The 15,252-nt window shown below is 39.4% G+C and overlaps 1 protein-coding gene across 1 annotated transcript; it reads left to right on the forward strand.

The window, feature by feature from the left end:
• Positions 1–11,131: 11,131 nt before the first annotated feature.
• Positions 11,132–11,986, forward strand: LOC144250599 (uncharacterized protein C12orf71 homolog). Its single transcript, XM_077793500.1, has one exon. It carries the CDS (start codon positions 11,132–11,134, stop codon positions 11,984–11,986), a length of 855 nt encoding a protein of 284 aa, XP_077649626.1.
• Positions 11,987–15,252: the final 3,266 nt, after the last annotated feature.

Consider the following 15,252-nt stretch of genomic DNA (forward strand, 5'->3'; position numbering starts at 1 on the left):
GGACCAGGACCAGAGAGCACCACGATGTCCTTTGCTTCTTTTCAGATAGCTGTTGTATTGACCGTCCTACTGTTACAGGTTGGGGTCTTCCAGGAAACGGAGGCAGTACAAGGGCTCCCTACAAGCCCCAATTCATGCAATCAAGTCAGAAAAATTTCAGACATGTCAGCCAGAGTAGCAGGCATGAATTTATTAGAAGGATGGGAAAGAGGCGATGGGGGGACACCCTCATGGCTCGGTAGCTCATTTATTTATATGGCTGAATAATATTCCATTAAATGAATGTATTGTAGTCTTCTAAGAGAGGAGAGGGATGGTGTGCTCCTCTTGCCCTCTAGTTTTATTTGGGGGCGTGGGTCCCAGATTCTTCTAGAAAGTTTCTAGAGTAACACCCAAGTCCACCTTCTGACTTTTGACTGACAGCCTAGGAGCTGCATGGACCACCTCCAAGAGAGAAGGCTGTGACCCTCTTAGAGTGAATAAACCTAGCATTTTAACTTCTAAGAATTTACCCTAAGAAAATTTGGATAAGCTTATTTGGATAAGCTGTTCATCCAACACCATTTATGATAGTGGGAAAAGTACATGAATAGTTCAAATACATTATATCCATATGATAGAATGTTATGAACCTATTTAAAATAATGCCTTAAAATAACTTTTATTTTCCTGGAAAGAATTATACCAAATATTATCAGTAGGATATTTATACTTTATTCCTCGTACCTTTTCATATGATGTATATTAGTTTTATAATCAGAAAAAAAATTAAGTTTTTTTCCTCAGGGACTTGAAGTATCAAGTAACCTTTTAAAAGGATTACTTTAAAGGGTCCACAAAATAACTAGCAACAATTTTCCAGATTCTGGACCAAAACAAAGATACGATGTCCAGTCCCCGCGCTACCACAAAATAGGTTTAAGCACTGAAAGCACACATAAAACTTTCCAGCAGAAATCAGCGAGACATAATTAGTAAAGGTTGCTTTACTAGAAAGAGAATTTAGATAATTAGAAGGGAGATCTGGGGGTTTAAGAATTACAAGGGAAGGATACATGATAGAATTATAGCCAGGAACCAGAAAAGGCTCTTCAAATATTTCTATGAAAGGCAATCTTTTAGCAGACAGCAAGGAATCTTCAACAACTGTGTGGTAAGCTATTACTGCATCTAGCCCATCCTGATGTCTATCTTTCTCTTCGTCACGGGACAGGGAGCTAACACATGAAATTTTGCAGATCATTTTTTCCCAAATAATATGTCTACTTTCAGAAGAAGCAGCTTGTTATTTGTGGTGCAGGTCCTGGACTGAAGGTCCAAGTTTAAGTCAAAACTCAATTGCTCATTTAGGGCCTGATGTGGATAAGTCACAGAGCCAATGTGAGACAGCTGTCTTATTTGTTATGATACCAGCTCTGTCTCTATCACAGAGTCATCATGAAGATCAAGAGAGATCATGTACATGACAGTAAAGAAGTGCTGAACAAACAGAATGCCTTTTATAGTAAGATAATTCTCATCCTATCAAAAATTCATTGTTTGGCCTCTAGTAGCAATTCAAGAAGATCAAAAATTGAACCCATCGTTGAAAGGGCAACCGACAGACTAATGTGGCTGCCTAGTGAAGCAACCTCTCACCCCTGGCTACTTCGTATGCTGTACTCCTGAATCTGGGTCCAGGGTCCACAGTGGCAGATGACCTTCTGCATTCAGGTAGACAAGGGTCATTCTTCAGCTGCAGTTAACATGTGGCTATGCTTCCAAACTAGATCTACCTCTCGAATGCACCACCAGCCACCACTTCTATGTTGCGTTGCTATGTCTGTTCATTCATCTATCCATTGAGAAAAGATTATGTGCCAAGCTTTGGCAAAAAAAAAAAAAAAAAAAGAACAGAAGTCAGACAAAACCCTGCCCACATGGAACCCACACCAAGGGGAAAAGCAAATATTAATCACAGAATATGTACATAAATATGAAATGAAAGTTGTGATGATAAATAAAGGAGATATTCAGAGCTTGTAAGAATATTTAGTTAGAAGAGATGATCTGGACCAATGGGTATGGAGAAGTCTTTCCTGAGTGGTGATGGAAGAGATGAATAAGTGAGGAGATAAGACTAAATGGGCCATGTAGAAGGATCAGCATGATAATAGGTCCTGTGGCATAAAATACATTCAAGAAAATGAAAATAAGACAGTATCTCTAGAACAGAGATCAGGAAAAGGAATAGGATACAAGATGACAGAGGAAGGTAGACTACACTAAGGTTTGCTATCTTTAATTTGAGAGTAATGGCAGCCATTGAAAGATTCTGATCAGAGAAGTGACCAAATTCAATTTGTATTTTGAAAGATAATTCTGACCATAATGTATCAGGATGCCAGGTCACTCCATATGAGATTTACATACAGCTTTTTCCCACATACACAGTTATATATAGGGTTCTACAGTTGAAAAGTTTCTATTAAAGTTCTAACTGTAAAAGAACACATGATGCCAAATGTGGGGAACACCTGTAATCCCAGCAGCTCAGGAGGTTTAGATAGGAGGATCAAAAGTTCAAGACCAGCCTCAGCAACTTAGCAAGGCCCTAAGCAACTTAGTGAGACCCTATCTTAAAATAAAAATTTAAAAGGCTGGGGATGTGGCTCAGTTGTAAAAATGCCTCTGGGTTCAATCCCCAATAGTCCCCTCCTTGCAAAAAAGACCACACTATTTTCTTAACCCTATTTCTATAAGACAATATTGATGACCAAAACAACAAGACATTATTGACAAATCCTACCTTAAGCAATACTGCCTGGAAGGAAATAATAAAAGGTAATGAGTTTCAGCCTCATTTTCCTCATCCTTTTCCAACATGGCATATCAACATGTTTTGGTTAATGAAAAAGATAAAATAGATTAAAACAGGCAAAAGCCAAGTCTAGAAAAACTGGAAAATCTGACAAGCATTATGAAGTTAAGCCACGACATCTAGAATAAATCTTACCCACATTATTAAGATATGCTAACATGCAGATCAACAGCAAGATATCCAAAGTATCCAGATTCTAATAATATCAAAATTACCCAAGTACTGAAGTTAGTGAATGATTGACTTCTTTGTAGATATCCCTGCAATCACTTCACTGTCTCTCAAAATCATTCTGAAAGCTTTTCTTGACTGAAAGAGAAAGGCACTGTGACATTAAGCCTGCATAGTTCACAGACTCTCTCATTTGTGCTAGAAATTTCACTGACTTAGCACTAATATATCATTGGTTGTTAAAACTATTTTAACTATGTAACCTATAGTTTTATTTTTTCACTTTTTTCTTACACAGGCATACATATTTAGTAATAAAGTTAGCACAAATTAAGAACATGTGAATAATAATGATACACATGTTTCTCCAGTGATGAACAATAATGATACTAAGGGCATTTCTGCGACTAACAACATAACAATTAAAATTTCTAGGTCAAAACCTGCATGACAGTACAAGTGAGCTTTGTAGTGATGCTAGTCATGCAAATAATATACTTTAAAACTTAAAACTGTAAGTTTTATAATCATAACAAGGTATTTTCTGCTTATTTTTTGATGGGATATACTGGCTTATTTCATCACCTAGTAAAGCATAACTCCTAAAGTAAAGATGAAAATGAGATTATTCATGTGAATTGATTTTCCTATATAAATTATAATTTGACATTATAAAATTGGCAAATGTATTGTTGACATGCCAGCAAATTAGGACAATGAATGCCATACCAAATAGATATAAATTAGTGACACTCTAGGCTTGCTTTGGATTTCATCTAACTCTGAATGCACTTGTAGAAGGGTGAGATGCATGGCAGCAACATCTGTCTTATGCATCCTGTCACAATAAAGTATGACACCCAGGAGCCTTGACAAGGCAGAGTGAAGAAGGCAGTCCAGGTTAGAGATACAGAAGATCAGCACACATTAAGAAGGAATAAGTAGGCATCCAAGGGTCACAGAGTTCTGGCTTTTAGCACAATGAACACATAGTGAGAGAGCAGAGATGTCAGCCAGGAGCAAGGATGTCAGTTAGAAAACAGGGAATACAGAAGCAGTGATCCAGGCAGCCAGAGCGACAAAATGAAATGGGAGGCTCAATGAAGTAAACTGGAGCCAGAGACCAAATTCTGAGAAGCTGAGCAGAGGAACGGAGTGGTAAGGAATCTGACTTGAGCCTTGATTGTGGGCTCCTAGCTCAATGCCTGAGGACAAAGCTGTGTGCTGGTATCCTCGGAGGGACATTTGCTTCTTATAACCAGAGAACTTAACCTCCTAAGAAAATCTAACCTAGATCCCAGAGAAGTCAGGAGAACTCCACAAAGAACAGAGCCCTAACTAGAAAATTTCCATCGTGTGAGGCTGGATGGGGAATGAGAATCACCCCTGGGTTCAAATTCTGGCTCTATACCAACAGTTTGCATTTAGGACAGTTATTTAATCTCCGTGCACTTTGGTTTCCTTCTCTATACAAGATAGATAGGCCTACTAAATCTCATTTCTCAAAGCTCTTAAGAAGATTAAATAGGAGACTCTATGTGAAAGAACCATGGACCCTGGCAAAATAAATGTCCACTTCTGGATCTTCTCCCTCATATCTGCCAGCACCTCTTTCTTACCTTTCTCCAACAGGGTGATTCTGCTGCTTTCTGTTCCATGTGCACAGGGTGGCCTTTTCTACATGACTTTGTTAATCCTTCCCTTATTTTATGCAATGCTCCTTTCCTTTCTATGTGTGACCATTGAACAATATTCTTCGTCTTAGGAATGAGGGCTTATTGCTTTAAATAATCTTTTCACTATGAGAACAGTGTAGTTATGGGGATGTGAGGGGGGGATAACTGAAAATGCTCCCTGGTCCACAACTCTCCTTTTGGCCAAGCTGACCTCAGTGCTAGAGCAGTTAATTTGCTCCAGCGGCCTTGTTTCAAATGAGAGGCAAAAGAAGCAACTAGATCATACCAACCCCAAACCCTATCGTTTCTTAAACAAACAAACAAAAAAAAACTCTGCTAATTTTTGTATAAATGGCATCAAATGCAAATAAGCAGAGCTCACTGATAATGTCAAGTGAATACTGGCATTGTCTAAAGTGATCCACTTGGGAACAGCAGATTTCCGGAATGCATTTAGAAAATGAGGGATTTTTTTTTTTTCTGGTACTAAGGATTGAACACATAGATGCTCTGCCATTGAGCTACATCCCCAGCCCCTTTTATTTTTTATTTTGATATGGAGTCTCACTGAAGTTGCCAGGATTGTCCTCAAACTTGTGACCCAACTGCCTTAGCCTCCCAAATTGCGCGATTACAGGGGGATGCTCCACTGAACCCAGAAAAAAAAATGGGAGATTAAATTTTAAAAGGTTAATTGTAATAGTGTTTAGGTTACTATAATCTATATATTTTAGAAGTAAATATATTCCTTTTTCCACAACTATCACTTTAAAATATCAAACCCTAAAAATCAGTTCCAAAAGTTCTATCACCCCCATCAATTTGTGCTCTGAACCGAGCCAGCCAACAAGCAATCAAAGCAAATGTAAAAACTACAAGGTATTACAATAACAAATCCCTATATTTCCATTGTAATTATTGACTGATTCAGTCAGTCATTCAATTTAACAAACAGTTATTGAGTGCCTGCCACATATAAAATCTTATGGTACATAACAGATAGTAAATTTTGTCCTTCAAATTAAAAGATGAAACATAAAAAGCAAAGACATTGAGAGTCTAAAGGGAGAAAATGGGAACACAGTATCCCAAGTAATCAAATTATTTTAAATTACTTTATCTTAAGTGACAGTGTATCTCTCTCTCTCATCCATACTGTATTTCAAATCGCTAACTCTTATAAGACTTAAATAATTCTGAAAACCAATTTACTGAAATCCTGATCCCATTCTCTTAGCAAAATTTTATCTCTTTCTAGGGTCTCTTCACATTTTTGGTAATTATCAGAACCTTCTCTGTTCTGGCATATACTGGGAACAAACTCTTGATTTATATTATTTCTGTTGAAGACATCTGACTTTCTATTTGCAAAAACAGACAATAATTAAAGTATTATTAAATTAAGTTAAAATACTTCTTCTATACCCCACAATTTTTTTAATATTTATTTTTTAGTTTTCGGTGGACACAACATCTTTATTTTATTTTTATGTGGTGCTGAAGATCGAACCCAGCACACGGCGCATGCCAGGCGAGTGCGCTAACACTTGAGCTACATCCTCAGCCCTACCCCACAATTTTTTAAAACAAAAATTTTGTCCACTTATATTATGAGATTTTCCTATCTTTGGCTACAACTATGAGAGTCCTGGCCTTGGTATGTGATCTCGTGATGTAGGGATTCATTAGAAACTCCTGAACTCATTCAACTCTCTTTTTAAATGCCATTGTCACATAAGTGTTTTGCTTTTCTGTGTTTCCTGATATCTATTATTTGAAGATATTTCACAAAATGCCAAGAAAAGTGGTTGAGATACCAACTTTAAATACTTATCCCCAAATCTGACATTTCCATGTTCCCATGATACAAGAATAAGAAAATAAACAACAGTAACCTAAAATAGTAGAGCTCTCTCTAATTCTGTAGGTCATGCATCCATTTCTTTTAATTACATATTTTTTAACACATAATTTTTTTTTCGAGGGAGAAAATACCAGGGATTGAATTCAGGGGCACTTGACCACTGAGCCACATCTCCAGCCCTATTTTGTATTTTATTTAGAGGCAGGGTCTCACTGAGTTGCTTAGTGCCTCACTTTTGCTGAGGCTGGCTTTGAACTTGGGATCCTCCTGCCTCAGCCTCCCAATCACTGGGATTATAGGTGTACATAACACATAAACTCTTTTTGTTAAGTTCAGTCAATTTTTTTCAGGGATTATGAGTCCCTAACAATTATGTACTTCTAAGCATATATCATGTGCAATTGGTTTCAAAGCATATCCATGATGTGACTTCATGTTTTAAGTATTAATTTCTATCCTTCTATTTAAATGAATTCTGTGCAAAGATAAAACTACAGGACATCACATGGCACAGTAAGTATATATATTTTGCACTGCCCCATTGCTTAGATGGTCAAACAGTGAATCAGTAGCAGAAAGTGGGATTAGGGTCAAGGTCAACCAAATAATCCACTGTGCAATTTCCAGTGCAAAAAGGTGGTAGAATTTAGGAGCATGTGTTCTACAATTTTCACTTGTGTCCCTATCTACTCAGAGCTAATACATCCTTGATATTTCCAAGAACAGCAAAAACCATTAATTCAAATCTTCAACGATATGCTAAACTGAAATCAACAGGCCCCAAAATACCAATAAAGATTTCCATGTAAAGCTATTAAATTAGGTTCTGAAATTAGAATTCAAGATTTTGCAAAGTGGCAGTGTTCACTATTCACTACATTAATCATTCAGGAAATCTGATTATAATCTACCAGAGTACATTAGTACTATATGAAGGAGGAGCAGAGGGAGTGAGAAGCCCAGCTGGAGAGCTGGAATACTGGGGGGGGGCAGGCAGGAGACTGGCATAGATTTATTGGAGACTGAGTAAGAAATGAGTTGGAGCAAGCAGCTGACATCTAGACTAAAATTAGAGGAGCAAGCTTCATTACAGACAGGGGGACTCGGCCAAACACCAAAGGAAGAAGAGCAGTCCGCTAGCCATACAAGAACATCAAGCAGAAAAATGCAATGACCCAGACAAGTCTATGTAAGACCTATTGATCCAAAAACCAAGACTCCAATTAAGTGCCAAGAGTGCTTGGGATCACTCAGTTCTCGTCTGGAATCGAAAACTCAAGATATGTTTCCTAGGGATATCTCCTTGATCTGAGTCCTAACCCTTCATACAAAGTAGGAATTTTTAAAAACTACCTTATAAAGTTATGAACAGAATTATTTCATCAGAAAATGGTTTGTGAAAAGCAAATTGAGACACAAATGTTATTAGGTTGTGGCGGTGTTATGATCATGGCTTTTGATACTTCTAGTGTTAACTGAGTGAAAAAAACATTTGAATAAGGACTGACAACTTTCATCCCAGGTCAGTTTGTTGCCCCATGATCCCTTGCCACTGAGACTGAAGCGTCTACTGCTGGATGGCAGAACCAACTTGAAAACAAAAAGTCATTGCTCAGCCCTGACTTTCAAAACAGACGATTTTAAATAATAAAAGGCATAGCACACAGGACAGTAAATGTTTTAACTATAAGAATCATGAGTCTCTGCTTCTTGATCACCATAATGTGAGCTGCTTCCCTCTGCCACACTCTTCCACCATAATGTTCAGTCTCCAGCCCTGAGAAATGGAGCCAGCCTTCTATGGACTAAGACCTCTGAAACTGTGAGCCCTCAAATAAAATTTTCCTCCTTACAAAAAAATCCTGAATTCAAGAGGGAGGGGGGAGTTTTCTGAATTCCAGAAGCTTCCATTTATATTAAAAACCAGAGCCTAATTCAAGACATAGAGCTTTGTTTGTTTCCTATCAGAAGTATAAGAGAAAAGATAGAGGACACAAAAGGAAAGATCCTCAGAACTACTCCTAGGCTGGATTAAAGAGCTGCAAGAATTAGATGTGCCAGGGCTTCTGCCACTTTCTCCACATCCCCACACACCTGAGGTTTCACTCCTGGAATAGGAGAAAGGGAACTAGAAATGCCTCTTCCCCTCCCCTGTGCTTTGAGGCCCCAGGAGCTGGAGGGACATTTTTCCTGCTTCTACCTGGAATCCCAGGAGGATGCAATATTTTAGAGTAGACCCCACCACCACGGGGTAGCTGCAGCAAAGAAGAAGCAAGAAGGTACAGGCAGAGAAAGGGTCCCCGAGAGCAACGTGGAGTGTGTAGGGAAAGCAGCCATTCCCAACTGCCCGGCTGGAGCCTGGAGACTCACTGAGCGGGTCAATGGACCCAGAGAAACCCAACGTGGGATCAAGGAGAAAGACAGACCACCAGTGGCCGTGGCAGATCATGAGCATGGGCCTTCATTCCTTCTCCCCTTCTCACTGAGTGGCAGCTGCTGGTGTGCCTGGAACCACCCGTGCAGGTGGGAAAGGAGGTCTCCCGCCTCTGCCTCGGGAGATGTCTTCCTAATGGACTGGCAGACAAAAACCAGCAAGGAAAATAGGCTGTGTTCTCTAGCAGACTCAGTGCCATTTGTCTTTGACATTTAGCAAACCCAATATCAAAGGAATTCTAGGCATTGTACCAAGCTCCAAACCCAAATATAATATATGTACATGTATATATACACACATATGTACATGTATATACGCATACAAGTACATATAGCATACATACATACATTATACATATATTTTATCTATATAACATATGTACATATATTATATTTGGGTTTGGAGCTCAATATAATACATAAATATATCTTTCTGTGGCTCCTTCCTGACTCCCCACCTGTTGGTCCCTTTCCTCCTCTAAGCCCTTCCCCCGTGATGTGCTGCTGCATGGTGGACCCAGAGCAGGGGAGCCAGTTATCTATGACCTCTGAAGGCGTCAGCCCCAAATAAACTTTTCCTTCTCTAAAGTGTTCTTGACATATACTCTGGTCACAGTGACACAAAAAACAACTAAAACAAGGGGAGGGGCCCTTTGACTTTCTATCCCCTTTTTTTTCCCTCCACACTTGGGGTTCTAATTTGTTCCTCTATTGCCACAGTAGCCAACAGTCACAGAACACAGACTTCTGACAGTTGGCCCTTCTTAGGTACTGGATTTGGGATCCAAAGGACTTCAGTCATCCTGTTTATGCCTCAGGAGTTGGCAGCATCTCTTTCACAAGGGCCAGGTGTAACAAAGCCTGCAACATGAGTGTGTGTGTGTGTGAGTGTGTGTGTGTGTGTGTGTGTGTGTGTGTGTATGAGTGAGAGAGAGAGAGAAAGATTGAGAGAAAGAGAAAGCGATTGTGTATTCTCTTCCCTATTGACTGCTGGAGCATCGTGTGAAATGCTGGACTAAGGATACCATCAGATGATGGGGGGATGGGTATTTAAATATCTGTATTCATTCTAGAAAGTAATTAAGTATCAAGTATCATAGCTTTAATATATTTGTAATCTTTGATCCAATAATCCAACCTATAAGGCAGAAATTTTCAGATAAGGAGGTTTACTAACATTAATAAGACGACTATTAGTGGTCTTAATCATCTAAGGGTCATTGATCACCTAACTTAATGGTCATTAATAGGTGATCACCAAAAAGAGTTAATGAAAAAGTGGTTAAGAATTAGAGAAGTGGGGTGCGGTGACGCACATCTGTAATTCCAGCGGCTTGGGAGACTGAGGCAGGAGATCAGGAGTTCAAAGTCAGCTTCAGCAACTTAGCGAGGCCCTAAGCAACTCAGTGAGACCCTGTCTCTAAATAAAATACAAAAATACAAAAGGAGCCAGGCATGGTGGCGCATGCCTGTAATCCCAACAACTAAGGCAGGAGGATCACAAGTTCAAAGCTATCCTCAGCAATGGCATGGCACTACCAAGAAACTCAGTGAGACCCTGTCTCTAAATAAAATACAAAATAGGGCTGGGGATGTGGCTCAGTGGTCGAGAGCCCCTGAGTTCAATCCCTGGTACGCCCCCCCCCATAAAAAGAGTTAGAGAGTAGCCATATACATGTTTCCTGTAAGCTGTGCCATAAAATTTAATAATCTCACTTTCTTTGATGTGACACCTACATTTTTAAGGATGTGTACATACATGTACAATCCATAGATTGATAGATGGATAGATGGATGGATAGATAGAAGATATAAAAACAGAGAATATTATAAAGAAATTTATCAAACTCTTTTGCTGGTGGTTATCATTCCCCCTGGAGATGCTCAGTGCAGAGGGTTATTACACAATAGAAAAAGTTTTTAAAGAGAAAGAACGGCCTCTTGTGTCCTTGCCTAGGGAGTACAAATACAGGATGCACTTCTGCCTCAGTGAGATAGTTGTGAATGGAAAAAAAATGGGTATTATTTGCTGAAGTACATGACTCTCTTCCCAATATCAGCTATTAATGTTTTTCTTTTGAAGTTTCCAGTGTTGAAGAACACTGGGCATTTGAGCCCTTGAACTCCATGGAAGACTCATCTTCCAGAAGCAACTGCCCTGACATGGAGCACAGCATTTCGAAATCCAAATACAATCAGAGTGTCTCAGTGAGCTATTTCCCCCATGAGGACAGCATTGAGTGTGAGGATATCATACCCTGTGAAGAGTTGACTGCTGAGGGTTTTTCCTGCCACTTCCTCCCTCCTGTCCAAGAGGGATGGGGAACCAAAAGTGTAAAGAGACCCATGGGGAAGCGAAATCAAATTCAGGACAACCCAGAGGAACTTGGCGAAGAAGCCATCATTGAGGTCTTAGATGCCTATCTGGGCTGCCACCATGAAGACTCAGGAGCTAATGCTCTGAGTGAAGACAACCAGAGGATGGACCAGTGCCCAAAGAGGAGGACCAACCAGACCCTTTGGGACCTAGATGATCTAATGAAAAATCTTCAGGCCTTTCTAGACAATGAGAAAGATGACAAGGACGATGACACTGTGGTTTCTGATTCTCAGGACGAAGATCTCCAGCTGTCCAACAGGATCTCTCCCCATATGGATCAGGTCAGTCATCAAGAACATGAAGCTTGTCAGGACTTGCCCCCGTGTTGCCCACCAGAAGAGAGAGACATGGACCAGTTCCTGGAAATGCCTCTTGGGCTTGAGGATGATGAAATTGTTGAGGTGAGCACAGAGCTGCCTCACTGCAGAGCAAGGCATGGGCCCAGTGGGGGGTGCCAGGTTGGACAGCATGGAGTCCCTGCACCTGCTGTGAAGCAGAGGTGGACCCCAGTGTCTGCACAGATCTGCAACAGGAGAAGGATGACAGTAAAGAAAGGAGCCGAGCCGGGGACGAGGTGTGGGGAAAATGCCAAGGAGCAGTGAGAGAGGCAAGAGAGGGGAGGAGCAGAGAAGGAGTAATGATTATACAAACGTGTGTGTGTGTTTAATGATTAATGAGTAATGAAACTTTGCATTTACAGTTGGCTAGTTTGGGTAAAAAATTAAATTAGATATCCACGAATGACTAAGTATTGACTCCATTGCTGCTGACACCGTATGTCTCTAACTCATCCTCTTCGCCTTGACATATGCAAAGCCAGGAGACTGGCACTACAGTCTGAGCAGTCAAAGGAAGGGAACAAGGGGGACGTGCCCTCAGATAAGGAAACCACGTTCTGTCGGAATTTCCGGTTCACCTTCCAGTGGTTCAGAAAGCAACTGGGCTCCTCCCTGCCAGGGAGGAAGCACCCTGAGAGGGCCAACAAGGGGCTCATTCTGCTGGCACTAAAGAGAAGACATTTTGGGGGAGGCAACAGAATCCTACCTCAAGAATCCCCCTAGTTAGAAAACCCTATATACCCAGAATTTTAATCGTTTTGATAACCCCTATTGTACAGTTACCATGGTTTTATGTTTTCTCAATAAGCAAATATATGTAAGTATATATTTTTAAATTTAAATTTAATTTAAATTATATATGTATACATATACAATCACACACACACACACACACACACACACACACACATATATATATAAAATTAGTGACAACGAGGACTGTGGATTGGGCTGGGGATATAGCTCAGTTGGTAGAGTGCTTGTCTTGCATGCACAAGACCCTGGGTTCAATCCCCCCCCTAAAAAAAGAAATGTGTAATACTGAAAAAATTATCACCAGTTTCTGAGAATTATCTTAATCTCCTACAAAATATGTAGAATCTAGAAAATGGACACAGATAAGGTGTGTGAACTATGTCCCTTTCTTCCCTTTGGGCCACATAAGTGTTGCTTCAATGATACCCCAAGTCCCTGAAAAGTCAATAAGAAAGTAGCAAATAATAGTTTTGCAGGAGGTTTTGGATTCCTCTTGAAATGTGTGCATGTGTGTGCGCACGTACACACATACACACACACACACACACACCCCACAGGCTGTTTAAAAACATTTGCACAACCTGCCCAAATTGCCTATCATCCCAAAATAGAAAAATAAAGTAATTCCTAAATAGATTCACCCTTTGAAACTTCTGAACTTTTGAATATTGAAAAATAAAACCCTGAGTGGCAGGAGTGGGGAATGAAGGCAGCCAAGCTCATTACCAGCCTTCCTTTTGCCTTTTTTACAGGTACAATGAAACTTAAAGGTCTCAGGGAGAGAACAAAAACTAGGAAAATTGAAAGTTACAACCTCAAGCAGTTTCTGTCAAACTACTTTCTTACCAATTTGCTACGTGCTCCCACCCAACCCTTCAATGAAGGGGAAAATCCATTCTTTTGCCAGATACAGGGAAATAGTGGCAAAGCAAAAAACTCTCCCTCCAAGAATAAATACTGCAAACTGCATGACTTGGTGAAAGTTAAGGCAATCAGTAGATAAGCTGAAATGGTACCTCTTTTTTTATTTTTAAGCACAAAAATATACCTCAAACATGTTCATAGTGTGTATTCTTAACTAAAATGACACTGATCCATTGCTCTTCTGAAACCAGCTATGGAGAACATTTGACTCAGATCCTGTAAACTTTGATTGCAATTTATCACCAATTAGACTTTATGATGTGCTTCTCCACAAAGGTTTCTAGATTTTTTAAAAGTGAGCTAAAAACCTGGGGTTGTAGTGGTGAGGCACCGGGTTTGATCCTCAGCAGCACATGGGAACAGATAAATGAAGATATTTTTAAAAAAGAGGTAGAATTTGTTCAACACGTTGGAATGTAATATAAAAAAAAAAAGACATGAGTTCCATTGTATAAGTAACACTTGGTTTGCTTCAAAAAGTATCTTAATTTGAGGACGAACCTTTCTTATCTCTAACAATGCTTCTCCCCAATATTCCTAAACTTTCATGGCTACTGCAATTTTAATTTAAATTAATGTCATCCTATTTAACCTATATATTATATAAGGTAAAAACAATTTCCAGGGAAGCTGCAATTGTGTAAGATCATGTGATCGTTCAACACATTACGAAAAATTCAAATGTGACTTTTTTATATGATTTTCAGACTTTGCAATGAAGTAATATTTGAATTGATATAGGCTATCTGACTTTTCGAGATTGTAGTTTGATTTTTCTTTTCCTTTTTTTCTATCAAATCCCAGCAGCTTGCCTTCTGGTTTATAAGCAGGTCTGAACAATCTAAGAAGGGAATTGCATGTCTCAAAATACCAAGCAAGGAATAATTCTCCATTCAACTCTCTTTTCAGTAATAGTAGCACAAAGCCTACAGAAAAAAAAAAAGATGTTTTCAAAATAAATAATTTCTAATACATTTTTTTTTCAGATTGTAGAAGTGTCATTTAGACTAAGGATAACTGGAAGAATCATTTCCAAAAGGAAGACATTAAAACAACCCTAAATTCACTACCTAAAAACTGGAGTAAATGTACATTTTAATGTCACTATTTTTAATTTTGAAACCCTGATTATTGCAGATTGAGATGCATCTGGGTTGCACCTAGACCACGTTCTTAATTTGTAAAATGATGCTAGACAGATACTAAGCTTCCACAAACAGAATCTAATAATGATAGAGGCTTAGGATTCACTATATGGTAGGCAGAGTAATGCTACCCCTGCCCCCCCTTCACCACACACACACACACACACACACACACACACACACACAGACGCACATGGCCTCATCATCAGTACCTATGAATATGTTACCTTACATGGCAAAAGGGACTTAACAGATATCATTAAAAACTTCAAGATGGGAAGATGCAAAAGGGACTTAAGAGATATCATTAAAACTTCAAGATGGGAAGATCATCCTGGATCAACCTGATGATCTCAATCTAATCACGTGAGTCCTTAAAAACAGAAGAGGAAGGCAGAATAGTAGATCAGAAAGTTGAGACATAAGAAGAACTTTTCCCTCCCTCCATTACTGGCTTTGAAGATGGAAGAAGGGGTAGACAAGCCAAGGGACAATGATCTCTAGAAACTAGAAAAGCCAGGTAATGAACTCTTCTAGAGCTTCCCAGAAGGAACATGGTCTCACCGACAACACCCTGATTTTAGCCCAGTGGACCAAGATCACGCTGGACTTCTGATCTACAGAACTTTCAGGGGGAAAAAATGTACACCGAGTCACAAATTTGTTATAATTTGTTACTGGAAACAATAACAAACTAACACACAG

This window comes from Urocitellus parryii, chromosome 16 (assembly GCF_045843805.1).
Source record: "Urocitellus parryii isolate mUroPar1 chromosome 16, mUroPar1.hap1, whole genome shotgun sequence".
Classification (NCBI taxonomy): domain Eukaryota; kingdom Metazoa; phylum Chordata; class Mammalia; order Rodentia; family Sciuridae; genus Urocitellus; species Urocitellus parryii.

Coding starts and splice junctions, on each gene's coding strand:
- LOC144250599 (XM_077793500.1), top strand. CDS start 11,132: ATGGAAGACTCATCTTCCAGAAGCAACTGCCCTGACATGGAGCACAGC.